The 24,483-nt window shown below is 46.6% G+C and overlaps 1 protein-coding gene across 2 annotated transcripts in view; it reads right to left on the bottom strand.

The window, feature by feature from the left end:
- LOC308329620 (latent-transforming growth factor beta-binding protein 2-like) overlaps nt 1–24,483 on the bottom strand; it is a 125,284-nt gene that overhangs the window by 11,050 nt on the left and 89,751 nt on the right. For both annotated transcript variants that reach the window (XM_080784040.1, XM_080784041.1), the window contains exons 16-33: nt 24,008–24,133; nt 23,320–23,448; nt 22,500–22,619; nt 22,070–22,189; nt 19,638–19,757; nt 19,326–19,448; nt 19,059–19,184; nt 18,823–18,948; nt 18,073–18,198; nt 17,575–17,700; nt 16,855–16,980; nt 15,196–15,321; nt 14,733–14,852; nt 14,402–14,527; nt 11,743–11,865; nt 10,700–10,828; nt 3,903–4,028; nt 1,390–1,524 (exon numbers count right to left, since the gene is read on the bottom strand). In XM_080784040.1, coding sequence (XP_080640166.1) covers nt 1,390–1,524; nt 3,903–4,028; nt 10,700–10,828; nt 11,743–11,865; nt 14,402–14,527; nt 14,733–14,852; nt 15,196–15,321; nt 16,855–16,980; nt 17,575–17,700; nt 18,073–18,198; nt 18,823–18,948; nt 19,059–19,184; nt 19,326–19,448; nt 19,638–19,757; nt 22,070–22,189; nt 22,500–22,619; nt 23,320–23,448; nt 24,008–24,133 — 2,253 coding nt within the window. The remainder of the gene's footprint in view (nt 1–1,389; nt 1,525–3,902; nt 4,029–10,699; nt 10,829–11,742; nt 11,866–14,401; nt 14,528–14,732; nt 14,853–15,195; nt 15,322–16,854; nt 16,981–17,574; nt 17,701–18,072; nt 18,199–18,822; nt 18,949–19,058; nt 19,185–19,325; nt 19,449–19,637; nt 19,758–22,069; nt 22,190–22,499; nt 22,620–23,319; nt 23,449–24,007; nt 24,134–24,483) is intronic.

Below are 24,483 nucleotides of genomic sequence, written 5' to 3'. Positions count from 1 at the left end.
AATTGTTTTTATAGTTATTAATAACAATAATGTGTGGTTGTCACAAAATCCCAAGGCACACATGGACTTGTGCCTCAGCAGCACACACTGTAGAGTACTGTGTGTGTGTGTGTGTGTGTGTGTGTGTGTGTGTGTGTGTGTGTGTGTGTGTGTGTGTGTGTGTGTGTGTGTGTGTGTGTGTGTGTGTGTGTGTGTGTGTGTGTGCGCGCGTGTGTTAATTGACAATAAAGTCATCTTCTACACAGTAACGTGTCGAGTGGCTTTTGGCTATTGTTCCTGGAGTGTCCACATCCCTCCTGCAAACCTTCGCCTGCCTCTGCTGAGCCTGCTCATTTATCCATAGGCATGGACTCAGGCATTCACCCTTAAGCTGCTGGCTTAGCCAAATGGAAACACTGGCATGTGAGTCAACACACCATTCACTCTCACATGATTGATTAGCACACGTCGAAAGCAAACAGCGGAATGTGGCGCAAAAGTACACAAAGGCCTAGCTGTGGTTTTAGTGCCCAGGCAGAAGAAAAAACATCCCCATTGCGGGGGCGCGCCGCTTAATAATGTAAATATGGCCTATTCGTGTACACATACAAACATGACGCTGGAGGCGCGATGGTAAAGCCATGACTCAAAGGGCTTTTCCCTTAATTTTGGAGATCACGTTTCTTGTATCGGTAACCTGTTGACTTGAGGTCATGTTGGTGTAGGAGGGAGTAGCGTGCCCACGGTGCTACCCGCCAATAGCTTACAACAATACACCTCATCCTTGTTGGTCTTGGCAAGGAAATATGCACAGGGGAAGTGGATCAGGCCCTGAGGGGAAGTGCTTGTGAAGATGTGTCCTGATGGAGGTTTTAACCACATTAACCCTGGCCTCCCTATTTTAGACAAAGGTTTTCAAAATGGTAACACAATGCATTGTTAGCTTGTAGATCGGTTATTTATATCCAAAGTATAAAATAGCGCATAACCACATGAATCCTGGTGTCCCTATTCTGGGGTGAACATTTGGCCCACCATTATGTACCGGCGAAGAGATTTGGTGGAAAGAGAAATACTACCGGATTTGTATAGAGCCTTGGGGGACCCTGGAGGGGAACAAAGTATAACCGGTAGTGGTTCAGATAATCTTTCCAAGGGACTAGCCTAAAATGAAAATGTGGACTTGTTAGGGTATCCACAAAACTGCAACGCTCGATTGAAATGAGTGGAGAGGACTGCCGCCGGTTGACACATACTGTATGAGGACACCACATGCACCCTCCTCGTTAACCCCGTTGTTTGGACAATGAGAGACGGCTCATTACAGCAGGGAAAACAGCACGTCTCCCCGTGCTGTGACGGAACGTTAAGTCCCGTAAGTCATTGTGAGTGCTGTGCCTGCCGTATTACCCATGGAGCGACACTGGCTGGTGAGGGGATCAAATTCCTCATTGTCGTTGGGGCAGATGCACAGGAAGCTACCATCGACGTTCTCACACAGGGCCTCCCCGCACAGCGCCAAGCTCATCTCGCACTCGTTCACGTCTGAGACAGAGAGGAGAGAGGAGAGGTCAAGGACACATACAACATACAGTAATAAGCGAAATAAAAAAAGATATCTTTATCAATATGGAATGTATGTACTCTAGCTAGGCTACTGTATATCCTATCCAGTATGGGGAAATCTTTGAGTTAATACTTCAATTATAGATGTGGTGATCGGTACAAGCGTTTCGCTAACCAACGATACGTCCTATTGTTCCCACCTTTATTGGTTGTATATCAGTTTTTTCGTCAACCTTTATTTTTTATCCCTGCCAGGAGGTTGGAATGGCCGAAGGCAAGGGATTATGTTCTCTCTCTGTCTGTCTGTGAACAGTTAATCTCAGGCATTGAAGCGTGAAAGCGTGAAGCACGTACACTCACAGTAGGCCAAGGGAGAACCTCTGCCCCACATCTTTCAAATTGGCCTCATGGTGGCGCTATAACAGACCAATTTACACTTTCGCCACATCCATTTCCATCTGACTCGATTCTCCGCCATTTCGCATTTTTCGCCAAACACAGCAACTCCTGTCCAATACTCACACGAGATGATACACATCACGTCACGTGATCATGATGTATCAGTCAGGTTTAGCCGATTCCATTCCAGTTGGCTATGACTGCCAAAATCTTTGCGGGCTCTGGGTAGGCAACGCTGCCTTGCGAGGATCTGCACTTGAAGAGCGCACTTTTCAAGTTATCAATTTGAAAATCGTTTTATTTTAGTCTTCAGTTTCTCCCCAATTTAGTCTTTGCCAGTTCCACCCATGTTTGTATAGTCCTTGTCACTGCCAACCCTGCACTGTTTAGTCTTGGGGAGATTGTAGTAGACAACCATGCGATCCGTCAGCCACTTCTTTTCACCTGACAGTGAGGAGATACAGAGGGTGTAAACATGTGTACTATATACTATACACACTATCCCTTCTCAGCTGAACAGGCACCCTGACCAACCTGTAGGAGTCACTAGTGCAGTGACAGAGATAACACTCCCCTGCCAACTTCCCACCCACAAAGTAGGCTGTACTGTAGTCGACGGTGCCAGTAGGCCAAGGAAGTAACTCCTCCAATATTCCTCCAATATTTTCTATACTATATATATATATATATTTATTTATTTTTTCTTTCTTTTACTTTAATTTTGGGCGCTCAGGTGGCGCAGGATAATATTCCTGCCCACCACAGTGGAGACTAGGGCTTTGTATGCTCTGCAGTGCTTGTAGCTTGACAGGCATCCATACATATGGTTGTCACATAATCGTCTAATCACAATTATTTGAGGTACTAATCACAATAATCTTGTCATAAACGTCATAATCGTGTCATTGTTGAAAAATGTAGAAAACAGAACTCACAAACTTACAACGCGTCACTTCGTGACAGCTATTTCCACTATCTAGCAAACAGAATTTGAATTTCTATTCATAATGTTCCAATTTCCAATGCCACTTCGTCCTCCCAGTGAAACTCCTCACTGTCAGGTGAAAAGAAGCAGCCTTCACGTGACACGTACCAGAGGAGACACGTGGTTGGCTGAGCTCTTGTCTGTGTTGTCTGTAGAGTCAGCTGTAGGAGTTAGCAGTGACAATGGACTAAGAATATAAGGGGAATCGGGAAAATGTATAACAACTAAATTGGGAGGGAGAAAAAAAGAAGGTCAGATTGGCCTGGAACTTGCCCAAATGGAAATGAGTACTGATGTCATAGATTGGCCATATGAAGTTTGATATCCACATGGAAGCCACGCCCTTATTAGACCCAGACTTGTTTCTAAAAGAAGGCGCCAACTTAACAGGAAAATGTGTGGATATCTCATTCTTTAAGACTCGGTGTCTTGTGGACTTACCATGGTGACATACAGTATGAGGCTGGAACCGAGTGACTTAATGCCACTGATCCAAGACAATCACACTGGTGCGGATGTCATAAAGTGAGATGAATGACTGAATGAGGAAAGGACAGTCACGCAAGAAGCATGGAGAGAGACGTGACTGCTAAAGTCACAGAGTGGAGTGATACAGAAACAACTTCGTTTTTTTGTCCGTGTCTTCAATGTGATGAGACAACGATGCTGTAGTGTCGAACCAAGGAGATTGCCCTGGCAAATGGACACAACCACACATGTTTCCTGACAGCTAAATTACTCTTAAACAATATGATTGGTCAGTCAAATGGCCTGGAAGCCGTCTAGGCTTCCATCAGCACTTGTGTCTAGCAAGTGCTGATACCAGATATCAACATTTGTGCCGTGACAGTATGAAAACACTTAATGATGTTGATGTGAAAATAAACAAAATCTGTTGATACATAGCCACATGAAAACTATTACACAGAAAGCCTGGATATCATGAGCGTTGTCAGCGAGCAAGTATACATACCAACACATCTGCCCATATCATCTGGTGGGTTGGTGTAACCTTGATCACATTGGCATCGATATGAGCCGTCTGTGTTCTCGCAAAAGCCATTTCCACAGATGGTGTCGTTGAGGCACTCGTCAATATCTGTAAGGCCAGAGAATACAGAGGCAACATAGCATCTTAATATTACAGCACTGGAGGCTACAACTGCTTTGTACTTTATGTCTGACCTGCCAACAACTCTACTGCTGCATTACTAAAATAAACATTACTACTGCGACAAACTTCTTGCAGTGTAACAGCATTACGGCATTAACCACCATCATAACATAACAGAATCAACATCGCATGGAGCGGGGGAATCACTTGGAATGTTTTCAGCTTTGCGGGGACCCAGATAATTTAATTGAGTCCATTACTACACTGGCTCCGATGGTAATCAGTCAACTCGACGAGTCTACAGGAGATGTCAGCCTCGATGCGTGAACACTGCGTTTGGAGTACAGCGTATGTCTGGAAAGCTTCATATTGGGTGCCCCTTCAGTGGGTTCTGCGGAGTGAGAAGTGACTCGCACTCACAGCACAGTTGGTAAGATTATGTAAGGGAAAGGTTTGCAGCTTTGGTGGGGCGTCGTCATTCACACAAACCACTTCACAGGCATTCGAAGATAGATGGTTCAGCGTAAATAATGTTTTGATTAGGCTCTACAGAAATGTGAGAGAACAGCCCTTGGCTGGAATAACTTTCCATGCTAATCGATGAATCAGTGCAAACGTATTTTGATGTGTTTCGACATCTCATGGAGTCCCTCCTAGTTAAAACCAACATGGAAAGGTTTCCGAGCAGGGGAGCTGATCTTTGACACAAAAGGGTGGTTAAGAGCAAGACCTGGCAATCCACAGCAGCTCCTTGCATGCATGAAAACAGATCATAAAAACATGTAATAAAATCATAAAAGCAGGGGAAAGACCTTCTTTTTTTAACATATTATGTCAAATGTGTGCAGAGAGAGGAAGAGAGGCATGGAAGTCGAAGCTGTTAACACCGGGCCATATAACACAGGCATTGATTCCCCACCACTCGCTGTTTAAAGAGAACATTTGTTAGCAATTTCTTACATACATAATGTAGTATTTCTTGGCGTGTTGTGCACAGGCACCAAAGACAGATACCATTCGAGAGGGAAGGCTGATTATAATTGTTTAAAAAACAAACAGAGAGTTTGACAATGCTTCAGTCATCTGTGCCCGTTCTCTGGTCAATGTTATCAACCAGTGGTCAGTGTTAGCCTGCACTTGTAGATCTGCTAATTCGGCACGCAACATTGACTGTAGCTGTTGGCGCAAACTTAAATTGTTTGGTTCAAGATTTCACTTCAGGTTATATCGAGTGTTATGAAAGTGTAGAAATGGACCATGATGGGTCAAATTAAAAGTTAAATGAACATATTTGACTGAAATGTATTTCCAAAAAAATTGGGAAATATTAGCTTAAGATGCTTCATGCAACCAGCCACTCTACTGTAGCTTATTTAGTGAGGTACCTTTACAGTGGAATGGCTCCTATAAGTGGCATGTTCAGCAGTTTCTCTCGTTTTTAATCTTGGGACCTTTGAAGGTAAATTATGGGGAATTTTATCAACAGCGTATGGTAGCATGACCACATGTGGTGTGTTCTCGTTTCAACTTAGACATAAAACGCTTGAATCAGCAAAAGCTAATCAGCCAGGCATGTAGTTAAGAATCGGCTTCTGTACTTTCTGCAAGTCATCAACACAGTGACAGTATATGACTATCATTTAAGACAGTATCGACGTAACTGGATGTCAGAATGTCCATCAACAAATGAATGTTGATTTCCAAATAACACAAAAGAAAATTATGTGTTTCCATAATGGCAGAATGGAATAATGAAACTCACAAATATATGGAGTCAAAGAGATGTTTGAATTGACATTATATGTTGAGCACTGTAAAAAATAAACAAGCAACAAATTACTTGCACAACTCTCTCAGCATTGGTTGGTTGCAGAATAGATAAAGTAAGTACGTTCAGTGGCGCCACAGACATTTTACAAGTAATTGGTTCATTGACAGCAAAACAGGAACAACATTATTGCATATTGTCTAGATGCATTTTATTTAGCCTCTGGACTCTCATAAATGCTGTGTCATTTGGAAAACAGTAGCAAAATGAGCCAAATAAACCTCAACCCATTCAGTTGGAACAGAGCTGACTTGGCTGCAGCCTTGTCCTCCATTCCAGCCCAGATGAGTTGCATTCTGACGCTTGGTAGCGGATTGGTTCGCTGTCAGTGCTCTTGTCCTGACTTGGCCACTTGTCCAACATGCCGCAGGGGTCAGAGAACAGGAGCTCCCACAGGCTAATAAAACTGTCTGGGACAGAATTGCTGTTGTCGTTTCTACAGTAGGACCTACTTAGAAAATGCACGAGAGGACCCACATTGCTAGAATAGACACGTGGGCTCAAATGGCTGCGAAATGAAAAGAGAATGAATGGCACCGGAGCTCATACTGAAACCCACCAATCCACGAGCTCAAAATGTTTGGCCTCGTTAGCGGCGAGATTCTGAGGATCACAATGTCAGTCCTTCTGTCCGTCCGTCCACCACTTTGGTCCGAAGCAACATATCTCAAATACCTATGACTGAATTGCCAAGGCATTTGTGGTGCGCTTTCATTCTGACGGGAGGTTGATCCCTAGTTATTTCCATGACACCTCTAGCACCACCCTACACTTAAGTGACATTTTCCACTTGCACACAACATATCTCTGAATGTGCTGACTGCATTCATGCTCCTTGCAGGATGAACTAATTTTGGTGACCCTGTGACTTTTCCTCCACTAAGGATGAAAATTAGTAGTCATGAATATTGTGTCTTTGGAAACGGTGACTAAAGACATTGCGATTCACACAGCATCTACAGCGGAAAGATATTCCCATAGCTCAATATGTGGAATGTGCTGAAGGCTTTTGGTGAGGTGAAATGTATTGTATAACAGTGCACAAGGAACATTTACGCATGTGTGAAGAACTTAAGAGGCCGCCAGCCGGGAGGTCTCTCAGGAAGGTAATGGAAGCTCTGATCCGCTACATGAAATAATCACTGTCTGTGGTGCAGCTTTTCATCCATGTAAAACAGCAAACAGTACCATGTTGTAGCATAGAGCATCATGTAATGTTTTCAAACCATCGCCTCTATGTAATTAGAATACCCAGGCGAAGAAAAACGCTCTATAATGGCCTTTCTTTTCCCCCATGCATCTGGCTCTGATAGTGCTGGAGTGACAGCGTTACTAAGAGGGGTTAATTACAACATGCCTGTATCCAGCCAGAAAGTTAGAATGCTAATCACAGCATTAATGGCTCGTGGGAAACGATGAATAATGCATGATGGGATACCTCTAGCAAGAGCGTGACTCGTTTGACAAAAGCAGGAAGTGCAGTTTTCCTTTCCACCTCTTTCCATGTCATAATTACGATTACGTCACAACGCACAACGCACCGAGGGCTGAAAATTGCCCGAAGGGAGGAACTGAGGTGCGCGAGAGGGTGAGGGGTTCAGTTTGGATGGGAGGTGTTGAGCTGATGGGATGACCTGAGCCATTATAGGCCTGCCCTCCTAATGGTCTGACCTGGGAGGACCTCCTTCCTGGATCCGGTGAGGCGGGGGGAGGGGGGGGGTTCAGGTGGGTTAAGTGGGGGTCTCCGTGCCATGTGCTAATATGGAGCACATGCTGGGTGATCCAGAAGCCCTATAGGAATCATTGACTGCTGGCTCACCCTGCAACGGCCCACACTCCTCTCCAATTCCCTGGGCAACCTCTGGTCTGATTGGACCCATATGCACAGGGTTACTTAACACTTCCAATTGGAACGGGATGCGGTGAAGGTATTTCATTACGGGGAGGTGTGTTTGTGTGTTTCATGTGTCATGTCATCTATGGCCTGTCTTGACCCCATGCACTAAGGAGGTCAAGCTGTCTTATGGCGTGTTTACACCCAAAGCCGGAACGTCGCTCTACATCTGGACCACAGCATGAGTAATGACACATGGTAAAGCCTTCACGTTTCTATATGTTTGTCAGGGAGCGAGCTTGGCAAGAGTGAAACCACAGACAATTTCCGTCCTCGGGGCAAGCCTCATTAAATACACGTCAGAGCTGCGTACAATTTATGGACTTGATGGCGAATTGAGGCCTAAAACAAAGACCGGATCTAATGGATACGTACCATAACACGCACAGGTGTGCATGTGTTCACACACACATGCACGTTCGTGTGTACACACAAACACACACACTTGTGCCCACAGGGGCCCTTCACATGGAATCATTGCAAGGCTGAGGAACAGTGGCTCACACTCAGGCGAGGAAAAAATAATGTTTTTCCCTTTTGTGTTATGACCGTTAAATCTAAATGGGTACAGAGAGTTGAGCCAAAGACAACCGCTGCCCCATGGAGAATGGACGGCGTGAGGGTAAAAATAAAACAACGCCCCTCACAGAAAAATAGAAATTACAGCGTCTGGCCTCTTCTTGAATATTTGATGATTTTTTTACAAGCAAGACAGAAATGCCTCGCAGTAATTGAGCTCCGTCCCTGGACTGTTTTATTAGGGTGACGGCAGCATCTCCCACAACTCCCCAATCACACTGAGAAACAAGAGCCTATTGTGTGTAGTGTTGGTCTTGTTGAGAGGGTAAGAGGCCTCCATTCTCAGTCCCAGGCTGAGGTAGGTGTGTGTGTGTGTGTGTGTGTGTGTGTGTGTGTGTGTGTGTGTGTGTGTGTGTGTGTGTGTGTGTGTGTGCACGCGTGGGTGTGTGCGTGTGTGGGTGGTGGCCGGTGGTGGCCATGACTCAACCACTGATGAGATCTGTGTTTGTTGTGGAGCCTAGGGACTGGCATGAAAACAAAGCGATTGGAGAGAGATGGTCATAGCTAGCTGTGATGAAGAAGAAGAACAAGGAGTGCTATCGTGCCCTAGTGTACTGTGCGAGGTGAAGGCTGTAAAACTGCGTCCCAATCGGAAAATATACCATTCCCTGGATGACCTCCCTAACTAACACACTATTGTAACCAGCAAAACAAGGGGATCTATTCCGTTATGCAAGAACACAGCCCTGCTCTGCCCCTTGAAGAGTGTCAATGTTGAATCCACACACGAGTATACAAGGAGCGGGAAAAGAGAAGAGGTGAGCAGCTGGTTTCAATCTGAGCCCTATCTCACAACAGACCCCTGCACTCTTAAGCTGGTGCCAGACAGGCAGCATCATAAAGTCCACAGCGAGGAGACGGCCACACTTAGCCCGGGACGGGTGGGGGTGGGGGGGGTGCTCTGTCATCGATCGGCCTAAGGGTTGCTTGTTGCTGTTCTCCTCCGCCCTTCTTTTTTCTTTGCAAAGAGTCAAATTAAAACCAAAGGGTGATGAAAATAATACTATAGGAGGCTGTGTCTCCACAGTGCAGCCGAGCGTCTCTCACACATGTAAGCAGACACATAGACAAAGAGACTCCATCTGGAGGCCAATATATCATTTTGTGACGACACTCTCAGGCCCCTTCCCCAACCTAGTCCGTCACTCTCCGGCTCTGCTGACTGTTTGGACGGTGTCTTGATATGAGGAAATACTTGGCCTCACGTGTCCGTCTCAGACAGGCTTCTTATAAAATAGGCTTGATGTTTTATGGTCCTATAACAGACATGTAACAAAGATAAGCAATACAAAATGAAAAGTGATTCAATCTGAAGGTTGTGTAGCAATGTTCATATGTCAGGGATGTACATACAAACACAGCCCCCGGCGCCCAGTTTTTCCAGTAAACACGTACAGCTCTATGAATTGTGAAGTTCATGGCCGCTGTTGTTGGCCGGTTGCGGGTCCAGATGTTGGAGTACGCCTTGAAAAGCGGTCACCTCAGGTGACTGGTTTGTTTCATAGAGGGAAGAGGAGGTGGAGGAGGAGGTGAGGTACAATTCACGAGCTAGTCTGGGGCTGGATATCCTATCAGAGGACAGGCCTGCCCCACTTCCACAGAGAACAGCAGCGATCGGGTTACCTGGCAGTGCCCCTGCCAAATGCCCTCCATTAGCTGCATTGTCCGGAGGATGAGACCTACTGCTATTATCAGCTGGCCCCACACAAAGCCTCGGATGACAGTGTGCTCCTCTTTCTAAAGTGCCCCAATTTCAGGGGCCATTTCCCTTCGCCTCGAGCCCCTCCACCCCCCACGTCCTTCTGCCCAGGAAGACCAAGAGCAACTGATAGCTTTTGATTCACATGAGCCTCTTTGTCTATGCGTGCCAGAGAGATATCGCTATCTGTGTACCAAGGGAGGGCTGTGGAGAGTCTGTAGAAAGCCTGCTATTCAGACTCTTCCCTACCTTATCCTAATCCTCTGGCCCAAGGTGAACGAGGGAACTGGGAGTTGTGCTGCCATTTCATTTAAAGCAGATTCCATAATGCGACAGAACCGGGCTCTTACAGACATGTTAACAGAAAAGCCATGAGCAAGGGGAATTCAAATCTTCATTTATTTTAATTTGGCCTGGCTCGCACCCAATCTTGGTGTCCACCAGGACCAAATCAAAAGATTTGAATTGTAAAATATTGCTTTGCGGTATAGGCACACACATACAATACTGTATATTGTCTACAGGTCAACATGAGTTGACACTCTCCCACTATGCGCAGTATCTTGGAGACAGCATCAGCATCTGCCTGACTTTATACGCCGCTCTTTGTGTGTGGCACGCGGCGCTTTTAAAGGCAACCCAATCTAAACACTCACCGCAGTCCGCGTTCTCCTCTCCTTCGAGGCCCGGCTGGCAGCCCATGAAACAGCGGTACGATCCAATGGTGTTCTCACAGCGCCAGGTACCACACACCGAGCTCCCAAACTCCTTGCACTCATTCTGGTCTGTGGAAGGAAAGAGACAGATGTTTTAGCGTCTTACCAACATAGATGCATTCACGCAGACACGTGCGCCGCACGCACTCATGCGCATGCACACACACACACACACACACACGCATGTGCACACGCACCCACACACACACACACACACACACACACACACACACACACGCTTGTCCCCTCCTCCCTCCTCCATTGCTCCTCTGCTTCAGTACAATGTCTGAGCAGCCTCAGTCGGCCAGGAGGCCCGCAGTGTTGCCGTCCTCAGCAAAGCGCAGCAGGCAGCGCGTACGGCCAAGAACAATATTATCACAGCAACTCAAGAACTTGTGAAGGAGCTAAAGGGAGACGTTCCAGAGGGAGAGACACCTCCAGCTCACAATGGGGTCATTCATGCTCCCCCTAGAGGGGGAGAGGGTGTGCTGTGCTTCAGCCACGGCGTCCAGGCGCCCCTCAGGTCCTTCTCACCGTGGAGCAAAGCCTCTAATCCAGAGGCCCCAGCGCTCACTTCCAGAGGAGCGCCATCCCCGCTGACGTATCGCCATACCGTACGTAATCAATCATAGCCAAACGATTCTATACTGAGCACGCTCTGATCCTAATGTAGCGTGACGATCAGGCGGCCGATGCTGACATGTTGGTTTGCTCTGTGTCAATGGAGGCGGCAGACGCCTGAGGGCAAACGGTTGGTACAATAATCACTGTTCCATATTTAACCACTGAATTCGTATGTACTTATAGAATAGAATATAGCCAATTTATAAGCTCACAATGCAGTGCAGTGTGACACATTGTGAGCTATTTTCACTACATTGGAAAATTACACAAACTGTCCAAAATAGGGATGCCAGGTTTACTGTAGTTAAGGACATCAGGGGCGGTGGCTCTGAGCAGAGTCTGAGCTCCCAGCCTCTTACCTTCACAGTCAGCTGTCTCTGCGTTGAACTTGAAGCCGGCCTTGCACAGGCACAAGAAAGAGCCGTCCGTGTTGAGGCACTGGCCTCGAATGCACACGTTGTCATTACTACATTCATCCACATCTAAGAAGAGGGAAGGAGAGAGAGAAACAGAGAGAGGTGGTCATTAGAGTGAGAGGATATGATTTGTTACCTATTGATTATAGCTAAATATCTCCATCTATCCTCTGTCTTTGTAAAGTCCACGGGGAATATCACTCCTCGTAAGTATCGCAAAAATAATGCCTGTGTAATCAAGCGCTTGTCGGCACGCAAGATGCATTGCCCATTTTAAGTATACTCAACGGTGTAGTGGCAAACAGAAAACAGGGGAAAAAACGCAGCTTTTCAGGCTGAGAGCATTCCCTCAGACTAGCAGAAATTAAAAATGAAGTCTGTATGCTTGATTAACCGTAGATTGGTGGATAATTGTAGCATTACAGCTCAAGTAACAATGCACAGTATCTCAGCCTGGGTTAATAAGTGGGGGCAAGAAGGTAACAGCGCCAGGGAAAACCCCCACAGCTTTGTTTGCCAACATTTGATAATGAGAGAAATGTCTCAGAGCAGTTGGCCTAAATACATGTTTATGAAGGCAGAAAGAGCAAAACAATACTTACGGTATAAGCACATATAAATATGTTGTTAGTGAATGGCTTGGGAATTAATTAAAGGATTTTACAGCATTCAGTGAAGAACAGAGCAAAACTATATTAATTAAAGGATTTTACAGCCTTCACTTAAGAACAGAGCAAAGCTCCAGTATGGTTTACAGTATGGTCAAATGTGTATGACAGGTTCTTCTACATGTTTGCCCCTCTTCCTGCATCACCTGACACTGAAGCCCATTCTTCGTCTCCATCCACCTACACGGTGAATAACCCCATCCTCCCTCCACTATAGTCCCTGCTGGCCCCACGTCAGAGGGGCCTGGCTTTCATTGTGTCAACGCTACACATACAACTGCAGACTGCGTGAAAATATACCACTATTGCTGATTTATAGGATAATTAAAGGCCGATATTTGCTGTGGCAAGGAGCCAAGGCGCTATAGGCAGGGCGGGTGGGCGGGCAGGAGCTTATAGTGTGTTGTGGATGCTGTCTGCTGGCTTCAGTGAAAACCCTGCAGGGGAGATTGTTGCTTTGCCAGAAATGGATGAAGCCATTCTCTGACCATTCCCTGTAGTGCCCTTAAAGGACATGTGTTCCCTGTTCCGTTGCTCTCCCAACTTACCTGCATCGCATCATGATGGCAAACAATGTGCGATTCCTGTCCCTTTGCTTGACTTCATCTCTGAGCAGTAAACCACACCAGTAACAACACTGATCCAATTCTGACATCCTGACCCAAGTTATTTCATAATTATTAGGTATTTTGACAGTAAATGCTCGAGCCTGTTCAAGGGGAAAAGCTATTGCTCTCTGGCAGATAACCAGGCCATGTCTTTCTTTCTTTTTTTCCTTGTCAGTGTGACCAGTGGGTCACTGGGTGCGGCTGGAATAACATCAAACTGATGTCCGAGCCGGGACAGAGAGCACTGAGATGGTTGATGTGTTGTCGTGGACCGTTGTAGACAATGGCTTGACTGAGCCCCCATGCATGTCAGGAGTACCATTGAGAAGCCTGGTGCCCTGGGAAGGCTGGCTGGGTGGGTGGGGTGGGGTGGGGTCGTGTTAGAAAGAAAGGTAAAGGGACGATGTGATGAGGGTGCAGCCCTCTGACCTTTGAATATGGACAATGAAGTCAAAACCCCTTAACCAAATACAGTAAACGCGTTCTGGAGGGGGGGGGACACTGAAAATAGCCGTTCTACAAGCTCATTTTCCTTAAAATATTTAGTAGAGGGCCTAGTATAGACCCCTGGGGGCCCTCTGGTCAACCGAGTGTATAAGGATTAAGTGGTTAAAGGACCATACCAGTGGTCTGGCAAGTTTAGCTCATTGACTACAACTCACAGTATACTTACGACATTAGTGCCGGCCATTTTCCAAAGCATACCGTGGTTTCTTTGATATTCGAGGAAACCAGTGGTTTGCATTAATTTAAGTACTTTCGGTTGCTTGAGATAAGTAATTGTTGTGTTTTCATGCATTGCTTGCTTTCAAAAGTTATTTCCTGCTATGTCTGGTAAAGTTTTTAAGACGAGGGATAAAGTGCAAACATGGCATGCCCACAATTGCAGGGACGGGGAAGTGTATGTAGATAATATTGTATATACACAATACATACAGTAATTTGTCCTTTATGGAAACTACCGTACATGAAATATTGTAGAACAAGCTAATCACTCTAGTCTTATTTGTATATTTCTCTTCATTTTCTTACCTTTTGCATGTGTCAGTTACATAAATATGGGTGGAAATATTGTACGTCCAATACCATTACTTTCACAAGCTGTTATTACTGTAATACTTTTCAAGTGTTTTTGTACACAATCAACTTTTTTTTTTCCTCTTTATGTAGGACACTCTTGTATGACGAAGTAGGGCATTCATTTAGGAAATAAATAAATAAATATGGAGATACAAGGTGTCAATAAACAACGTGCCGTGTAGGCCAGCTGTCTGTAAGCAGCCTTTAATGAGTACGTACAGTTTAAAATGTGCGTTATTGTCTGACCTTGGCAGCCGACCGCTCCGCTGACGGTGGTGTATCCATGAGGACAGACACAGACGTAGGAACCCTCCGTGTTCAGACAGTCACCTTCTCCACAGACGCCCATTCTGGTCACACATTCATCCACATCTGGCACGCATGCATGCACGCACAAACACACACACACACACACACACACACACACACACACACACACACACACACACACACACAAAATCATGTGTGAAACAACAAACTGCAAATTATGAGCACCCTTTGCCATTGTGTGTGTGTGTGTGTGTGTGTGTGTGTGTGTGTGTGTGTGTGGTGGGGGGGGGGGGGGGGGGGGGATTACCTCTGCAGGAAGTTCCATCCACCAGTTCAAGCCCAGTTGGACAAGAGCAGCTGTATGAGCCGTGTGTGTTGGTGCACTGGCCTCCCAGACAGCGACTGCTGTCCTCACATTCATTCACATCTGGAGGGTATCACACACACACACACACACACACACACACAAAACATCATTGACATTACACATTCAAGCCAGCTGTACAAAATTGATTCTCTGCTCAAATGGGTTCCATTTTGTCATCTAAACGAAGGGCTTCCAGACCACAGACAATAAGTCATAAGATACATATGACAGGCATAATTTCCATCTGAGTTATGACTCATTTGTGTCCGACTGGGTTGGAGTGGGGATGAACGTCAGAATGAGTGAATGGGACCGTCAGCGGCCGTGACTGCAGGTCTGACTCCGTCTTAGGGGGTATCCCGTGTCAGTCAAGGTAAGAGTGCGGCTCGGGTGTGCGGTATACCTTCACAGGAGACTCCATCGGGTGCCACCGTGAAGCCAGGATCACACGCCATGCAGGAGAATGATCCCTCCGTGTTGGTGCATAAACCCGTGGGACACGCCCCTGGAGTCTGGCATTCGTCAATATCTGTCAGATTTTGTGTGTGCATGTGTGGGGCGGGGGGGGGGGGAGGTTGGGGGTAGAACAAGAGGAGAGAAACAGAGACAAAATAAGAGAAGTATCATCAACATAAACCCTGATTTAGATGTAGTTGCTCGCCAGGGGTCGCGGCGCGTGTTGTGAGCTTGTAGATCGGCAATTTCCAATGTGCGACACTGGTGTACAACTACGTATAAGTGAGGCTTGACATGCAATAAGGTCAAAGGTAGGTTAGCTGTAGCCTGTCAGGCCGAGGAGACAGAAGCCTGGAGCGTTCTCAAATCTTTCAAATCAAGTCACTATCTGATCGGTTAAAGGTCCCGATAGCACAGTGTTATTCAGTCTACACTACAGCGCACATTAAGCAAATCCCCCTTTATTAACTTGCACTGACAGTGCTTTATTAAAAAGGGTAGAAGGATAAGTATGCAGGATGGGCATCGATTCCAAAACAGCAAGCTATTACAGGTGGCGTATAATTACTGTATCTACAAACAGTCCCTTGGCTCACTGTTATGTGATCACTGGGAATTCCTCAACCTCGGCACAGATTGTGTTTCTTTATAGGGAAAATAGTGCAGGGTATTGTTAAGTGATTGAAATGGCTGGGTTTTTGCCTTTGGGTCAACAGAGCGGGTTCAATGGGGCAGACTCGCCGCACGGAGGGTAGGGGAGTGGCTGACTTCATTTCAAATTAAGCCCTTCATATTTTCCATGGCATCACAGGCGTCCATTAAAATCCAATCAGTGGATGACACGGCCTTCGAGGTGTTTTGTGAAACGTTTTCCCAGGGCAAAGACACATACACTGTAAAATGTGGAGTCTTGGCTACTTTAACACTTCATGGTTAACACTTAGAGCTCCATTTTTACACTCTCAGGGTTAAATCGACACTGCAGGTTTTACAGCGTATCAGAGGGGGCTCTTCCTCTTGTGCCAGACTGGCGCTTCCATTCAAAAACACACGGCGTAGCGCTGACCAGGGGCCACGTTTGAATGCTCTTAAACAATCATTCCTTTTCTCCTTCCCATGAAGTCATGACAGAATCGAACCTCCCTGGATTCGTCAAAGCTGTCTCGCCGCATTTATCTCATAAATCATGTCATGACCAATTAATGATCCCTTTAAGAATTTGGTGAAATCATCTTTTGGGTCTTTGGGGGCATTCTGCTCACACCAGGTCCTCCTGAAGACTTTTGTACTGTACCGACCACGATCAGATAGGTACGGTAAGGCGAGTTTGTTTGAATAGCATATTTAATACACCGAGGCAAACCAAAGTGGTTCACATAAAATCGACTGAAAGAAAAAAGAAAAAAAAGAACTACAAAGCCAAAAAGCATACTAAAAACAATAAAATCCAACAATAACAGCCAGAAAAAGTCACAGTGCAATTTGGAGTCATTGTACAATTATTAGCAGAAATTAAAGGCAGAGGCAAACATCAAAGTCTTTCCAGATCCAAGATTAGATTACTTTATTCCAGCTGTATGTGCAGAACAGCGTCAGGTGGACTTACCCTCGCAGCCATAGCCGTCGTCAGACAGCTGCAGGCCGGGTCCACAGCTTCTGCATTCGTAAGACCCCCGGGTGTTGTGGCATAGCCGTCCGGGGCACACATTAGCGCGTGAGCACTCATCGACATCTGGATGCGGACACAAATGGACACATCGCATTACACATAACCATCTCTGGACTCGTATCAGTAAAGCCTGCCAGCTCAATCAGCCAGCTCAGTAAACACTGGAACATGGGCCGTCGACGCCTCTATCTCTTCGAAAGAGTTATTGACGGGACTTTGGTCTGACGTCACCATGGGGTCTATTTTGGAATGGGTTGTCTCACTCCAGATAAGCAGGGAGATCAGATGAGCCTGCAGTGCCAGAGGCGAAGAAGGGATCTGGGATCCAGCGATGATGTGATGTCTAGGAGGTGTATTTTGGGATTTTTAGCTCAGAAGCAGAGGCGGATTTGTGTCCAACCAGTCACACCTGATGTCGTTTACACACAACCTGCACCGGCTGGCAGTGAGGCCGGTGAGGCCTGCTCAACGCATGCAACCCCCAGCGGGGTGCTGAATGGAGCACGCACACACACTCACATCTGTCACTCAGAGGGGACGGGGGCAAAGTGGAACACGTTCGGCTTAAAACAGTAGGCTTATACTGTACACACATGCCACGCATGCACGCATGCACGCTGAGCACACGCAGCGCACAACACACTTCGAAGGCCTCACCTTCACACAGCTGTCCATCCTCAGACACTCTGAATCCTGAGCCACAAGTAACACATGTAAAGGAACCCGCTGTGTTGGTACACGTTCCCCTTGGGCACGAACTGGGCAGTGCACACTCATCAATATCTAGAGAATGAATGAAAGCCAACAACAAACTGACTATTAGTCACTCCCACAGCATAGCGGCATAGCCTGTGCTGGTGCTATAGACTTGAGATAAGATACTATGTAATGTCATAGATTGTAAAAAAAAAAAAAAAAAACGTGTTGTCACAGCAAAGGTTTCTCAATTAGTACAATTTGAATTTGTATTATAAGCAGTGTTGGTAAGTAACTAAGAACATTTGCTCAAGAAGGAATAAATCAGTCTGCCTACTTGGGCTACTGAATTTTACTAGTGGGGCCATTTATATTATGTACAAGTTCAAGAACCTTATCTCAACACAACAACAACAACATCAACAAAGCATTAAGATGAATGACAAAAGGTAAAGTGACCTTCACATAGCTCTCCTTCATAGGATATAGTGTATCCTGTAGGACAGTCCTCACACGTGTAAGAGCCCTCAGAGTTCAAACAGACCCCGTTGGAACAGGTGGACAGAGACTGGCACTCATCGATATCTGGTGGAACGTACGCACGCACCCGCGCACACGCACATGCACACGCACACGCACACACACACACACACACACACACACACACACACACACACACACACACACACACACTTCTCTAGAAAAGTGGTTCACTGTCGAGGACCCAAGTGGTTAAACAGACTTTTATGGTATATTAACTAATTTTGCCTAGCTGAGACCCCCTGAAGGACAACTGGGGGCCAATAGCAACATTTCAGGAGGCCCAAGGAAAAATGTTTTACTACAAGCTTACAATGTGTTGCGTTGCGTTCTTGTAGATTGTCTTGTTGAGATAAGAGCTGGGGGTGGTCTTTCATTATTTGAAATCTGTTGGTGGTCCAGAGCTCAAGAACATTTGGGAGCCACTGCTCTAAAAGACTTGCAAACATGTTATGCAGTTGATTTCACGCCATTGTACAATGGGGTGAAATCAACGGCTAGTATATCAAGTAACAATGCAGCACAACGCAAGGAAGAGTTTCAACATAAGCATTTTTGGCTTGACAAATTGCCCAGAAGCGTTGAGTAATTTCAATGAGTCACTGCGGAGGAGTCCGTCTCCAGGCGTCGGGGTGGATATTGGGTTGGGTAAACTGACTGGACTTATACCTTCACACCTCCGCTGATCCGGGGACACCCTGTAACCAGCCTTGCACCGCGTGCAGCTGTACGAGCCCTCGGTGTTGGCACACACGCCGCCGAGACACACGTCGCCCTGGGCACACTCATCCAGATCTGAAAACAAAGAGATTAAAAAAAAGATTGCAGCCACCACAAAAATGAACAAATCCCCAGTGTGCTGAAAGTTGTAGTTCTGCACGAACCCACAAGAAAATATTTCCTACCCTCGCAGTGCTGTCCGTCGGCAGACGGTCCCAATCCATGCCTGCACTTTTGGCATGTGTAGGAACCCTCAGTGTTGACGCAAATTCCCACAGGGCACACATTATGAGTAGCGCACTCGTTGACATCTAATTTAAAAGGAGAAAAAAACAAAACTATTAGGAGGCGAGACATTATCTTGCCGCTGAGACAGATTTGGTGGTGGGGAGAGCAGCGATGGGTGCGGTCATAATGAGTTCCACCCAGTACATGGATAATCCTTCACAGACCTTCGCAGGCTTTGCTGTCTGAGGTGGCTTGGTAACCATGGTTGCACGTGCACTTGTGGGTTCCGTCCAGATTGACACACCTGCCGTGGAGGCAGACTCCGGGGAGCAAACAATCATCCACATCTGGAGAGATGAGACAGCAGAGCAAGAGGAGAAACTTGTAAAACAAAGACTACCGCTCGCTCTTTAGTAAACTTCCCCCACACCCCTGTGGACTTCAATAGAGCCGGGCTTCCATCGTAGGAACTATTCACAGATCTGTTCTTTTTCTATGTGGGCATTTTAAAAAAGGAAGAAGGGAAAAAAAAATACCGTGGCAAATGTTGTCCTGTGAGAGTTTGTAGCCGTGGAAGCAGTTGCACCTGTAGGAGCCGTCGGTGTTGACACACCTACCGCGGCCGCACACCGATTGGTCCAGGCACTCGTTCACGTCTGAGGACAGAGGTGGCCGGGCACAGCATGCATGAGAAGGTGATTCTGACAGATTGACCCCGGCCGTATAATTACATGCTGAGATTACATCATGGCAGGGACCAGAACGCCACTCATGATGAACGCCTGCTGGTATCTATCGCGCTGGCCGAAGCGCTTCCCACTTCATGCTCTGAGTCAGAACACATGACGACGGGACATAAATGAGTTATGTTTGTGGAAAACCTAATGAAGAAACACTGTTTCATAGTGGAATCAATGGGGCGTAATATTTTATATTCTCTTGGCGTGTTCTTTCATAATGTGTGAGCGAGAGAGAGACAATCAAAGATAAATAAAAGGGATAGAAAAGAAAAAGTAAATTTTCTGAGACGTACAGTAAACAATGGACCTTCCTGGGACATAATGGAGACAGAGGTCACACACAGTGGGAACAGAGAGGGAAGGAGTCACAGACAGGGCTTTGTCTGTCTAGCCATGGCCAGCAGCCAGGTGTCTGTCATTGTGGCCCAATGCTTTATTTCTGCAATCTCCTGGCATCTCTCTGGCCTTGGTGATAAGCCCTGACAAGGGATTGGAGCTGATTTCGCTATCACACCAGCAATTAGGCTTATCCACGACGTGGCCAATTGGTCCTAAACTACTGCGCTACAGTCAATTGACTGAGGAAAGCACTGGAACCCGCCTCTCGTGTTGCCTGTTTTTATGTGTCTCCCTCGGCCTCAGGCGTATGGTGAAAGCCTGTTAGTAATGCCTGTGTGGGTGTTCCGAATACAAATATTTACCTCTGCTGTCACCCTTCATTTATAGGGGAAGTTCCTTTCAGTTGCTATTTATACATTGACATCGTTACAAAGAACATGAGTGACATTAGTGGATCAACAATTAACAAAAACATAAAGAAGCTTAAAGGGGCGGGTGAGGGGGGGTGTTCTGAATGGGGTCTCACACACATGAACGCATGAGTGAGCATACACACACACACACACACACACACACACACACACCAGTGATTTGGTGTGATTGGTTAAGGTTCACTGAGAAACTTTGTTACAACAAATCCAAAAACAACTAACAAATTATACTGAGTTCATTACCACATTTTCCAGTGGCCGTTTGTTGTTCAGTGAAAGTCTCTCAAGCCTTCACATTTCTGGAATACTCTCTCCTGGAGCTTGGATTTCCAAACAAATTAGAAGGGGTTCGTGTAAAGGGAGCCTCTTACGTAACAGGGCCACCTCCAGGTTATGTGTTATCCTCTCACACGTCACGAGTCTTATATCATTTAGTTTGTCGGTCACTGCGTTTTTTTTTGGGGGAAAATCTCACAAACAGATATCATGACCTCACAGTGTGTCACACAGACGATACTATGGGCGAGTGACCCGGTTTGTTTTCGTGTCGGGGCCTTTCGGCGATGGGGGGGGAATCGACCCTGTGACCTCCCCGTCGTACAGCTCCTATGACTCCTCCGTGGCCCAGTAGTGGAAATAAAGGCCTGGCCCCGTCCCATGCTGGGCCCAACAGCACCGTGGTCAGAGTCCTCCAACAATAACACACTGTTTGTTCAAGGCTGTGGCCAAGGGCAAATATTTGGACTCTCCTAAATTGAAGTATTATAAACAAGATTTTTACGGCGGCAAGTGATATGAAAAGACCGGGCAATAATAACACGGCAAATGTGCTTCGACAATATTAGGTCTACGCGGAGGCGTGCAGGGTGGGAATGGAGGAGCGGATTTATCGTACATGGAAACACTGAGAAATACTGATTGCAGTGAGAGAGAGAGAGAGAGAGAGAGAGAGAGAGAGAGGCAGAAAGAGAGGCAGAAAGAGAGGGCGGAGCGTTGCACTGTGCCCCAGCAAGCAGACATCATCATCATAGTGGTTTCGGGACTGCGGTGGGGGCCCAGCAGTAGTGCGCGCCGTACATAAAAATGTCCAATATTAAGTGTTTTGAAGCATGAAATCCACTGCACTTCGCAGGCACATCCACAGCCACTCCAGCCGTTTGAGCAAAAAAAAGCCACAAGCACCAGGGCTGATTCGGCTTGGTCAGTTTGCAGGGCTGCACTGTGTCATGGGGCTGTCAACACGTCCTTAAGGGCACGGACTGTTGCCATGACACTTGTTGCCAGGAAGGTTATTTTTCTGATGGTTGTCGCTGCGGGAGCTCGGCCTGCATAAAACTGGAGAAGGTTACCAAATAGGAGTGGGCCAATTTAATGTCGGACAGGGAACCCTGCGGTTAATTTCCAGGCAGTGGTCAGAACAGAAATACTGGGGGTTGGGGTAGAGGGGGCGGGGCTTACCCACACATCTCCCGTTGGCGGGCCTGAACCCGGGCCCACAGGGTTGGCAGTGGAAGGAACCCGGGGTGTTGACGCAGACACCTCCGGGACAGGAAGTAGGATCACTGCACTCATCCACATCTGCTCAGAGACAAGGCAGGGCATTAGAATAAAGCCATTATTTAAACAATGACTGAACAAAACATCACGCGCACGCACGTAACATCACTCTGGTTTTAATATTGTTGTTTTTGTTCCCCCCTTGGCAGGCCGTGAGGGCAAACGCAACAATGGCTGTTCTGTAACTGTGCTACACATTAACTCATGGAAAGCTAACAAATAGGTCTGGTCTGCATTGTCATGTTCACTTGAGCGTAGCGTCTGCATGTCTGTATGTGTGTGTGTGTCTCTGCTGTGTGTGTCTCTGCTGTGTGTGTCTGCTGTGTGTTACCTTCGCAGTCACCTCTCCAGGACTTGGCGTAGCCACTCTTGCATTCACAGGTGTAAGATCCGTCAGTGTTGACACAGTCACCATCCTGGCACTTGTTGGGCATGCCGCACTCATTAATGTCTGCCGGTTTGAACGACAACCAAGAGGAACAGAGGAGAACAACGTGACTATTCTGTTCCACAGTCATAATCATTACTTTCAGATTTTTTGAGGGGAACATTTACATCATAATGTGCATCATTACGTCATATTGTCTCTTCATTGTTAATTTGTGTTGGCACCGTTTGTTTTACATCACCATTACATCACCTAATCAACATGAGTTAGACTATAATTTATTAGCGCCCCTCACTTCACATCGGTGTGATATTTTAACCACTTAAGACCTATTTCAAATTAACACTTTTTATGCCCCGGAATTTCTCAAAATAAAGGAATTAGAGTGAACAGCAGATTTTGGAGATTTTACTCTGAAAAGCCGTGGCGCCGTCCATTTCTCCCCCAAACTGGGAGGTGAAATGTTCCATTACTACCTCATGCTAATAAGCCTGATCTCTCTTTAGAAGCGTTAATATTGCAAACGAGATGCATGCTGAAGTCAGAAATTAGGACAGAACACCGTTTCCGCTAGGCAAACGGGCGCCCTGTTTGGGGGACTTTCTGCCATGATATGATATGACTTATATGATACTTTATTGTCAGTTTTTACTGAAATTTGCCATTATTTGTTCAGGGGAGCAGCCTTCAGTGATTCTTTACATATTCCTTAAAAACTATCATAACACAACTACCCATCACATCCAATGTCCATCCACCTTACCTTGACAGAACTTCCTGTTCTGCGTGATGACCTGACTATAGCCACTGTAGCAGTGACACGTGTAGGACCCAAACGTGTTCACACAGTGGCCCTTGCCTTCACATGGGTTGTCCTCACACTCATTGACATCTGTGAATAGAGGGCGAGAGAAAGAGAGGGGGAGAGAGAGAGAGAGAGAGAGAGAGAGAGAGAGAGAACAGACATCAAGAGACAAGAGACCGTGAGAGGGAGGTGTAAGAACGAGAGAGAGAGAGAGAGAGAGAGAGAGGGGAGAGTTCTAAAGTTACATTACGTTACAGTTCCATTTAACCACTGGAGACCGTACGCGGTCCAAGCCCGTCCACGGTACAAGCATTCCGCAGTCATGGGTCTGAGCCCAGCCGAGTGGAGCAAAGGCTTTGGCCTGGGCTCTGACGGTGAAGTAAGGGGATCACAGCACCGTGGCAGCTCTTTGGATGCACTCATCCACAGTGTTGTCAGGCATCACAGACCGGGTCAACATAAACAAACGGATCCCTTTCAGTTTTGGCTCGCTCCGTTTTCTCGAGGCTTCTGCGCCGAGGCAAGCCTTTGGTGTGAAAGGCGTGTGCTCGCGATGAGACGCTGACAGGGCAATCTGACAGAATCCTGCAGGGTCACCGTTCGCTGCATGTGTATTTGCGGTGCATCACTTTTAGCTGTAACTTACCAATGCAGTTGGTCTGCAGTGCGCTGAGCTTGTACCCTGGGTCACAGTAGCAGGTGTAACCTGTCTGTACCGGAATGCATTTCCCGTGGCCACAGATGGTCGGTGTGATGGAGCACTTGTCAATATCTAAGAAAAGACCCAGAAGTACGACATTTAGCATCTTGCATTCTCAGCACATGACCTAAGTATACAGACACACACTCTACAGTCTATTACTGGACAAGAAGAAATAGGTGCAACACATGTTGTTTCTCCATGGAAACTGCCTGGCTGTTTTATAGGTGGAGTCTTGGATGAGAGGACAGCTTTTTACAGAGCTGCAGTGTTCTAACAGGTGGTATGGAGTGCTCACAAAGGGGTCGGTGGAGAAACAAGGCTGCCGGCCATGCACAGTGGTGCCTGTCAATGGTGTTGTTCTTGTCTCTTTCCATCCAAAACGGGTTCTACTGTGCCGGGATGTTGGATCAGGATGCAGG

This window comes from Protomyctophum bolini (assembly GCF_963924005.1).
Source record: "Protomyctophum bolini genome assembly, chromosome: 15".
Taxonomy (NCBI): Eukaryota; Metazoa; Chordata; class Actinopteri; order Myctophiformes; family Myctophidae; genus Protomyctophum; species Protomyctophum bolini.
This window is presented reverse-complemented; position numbering and strand designations above follow the sequence as displayed.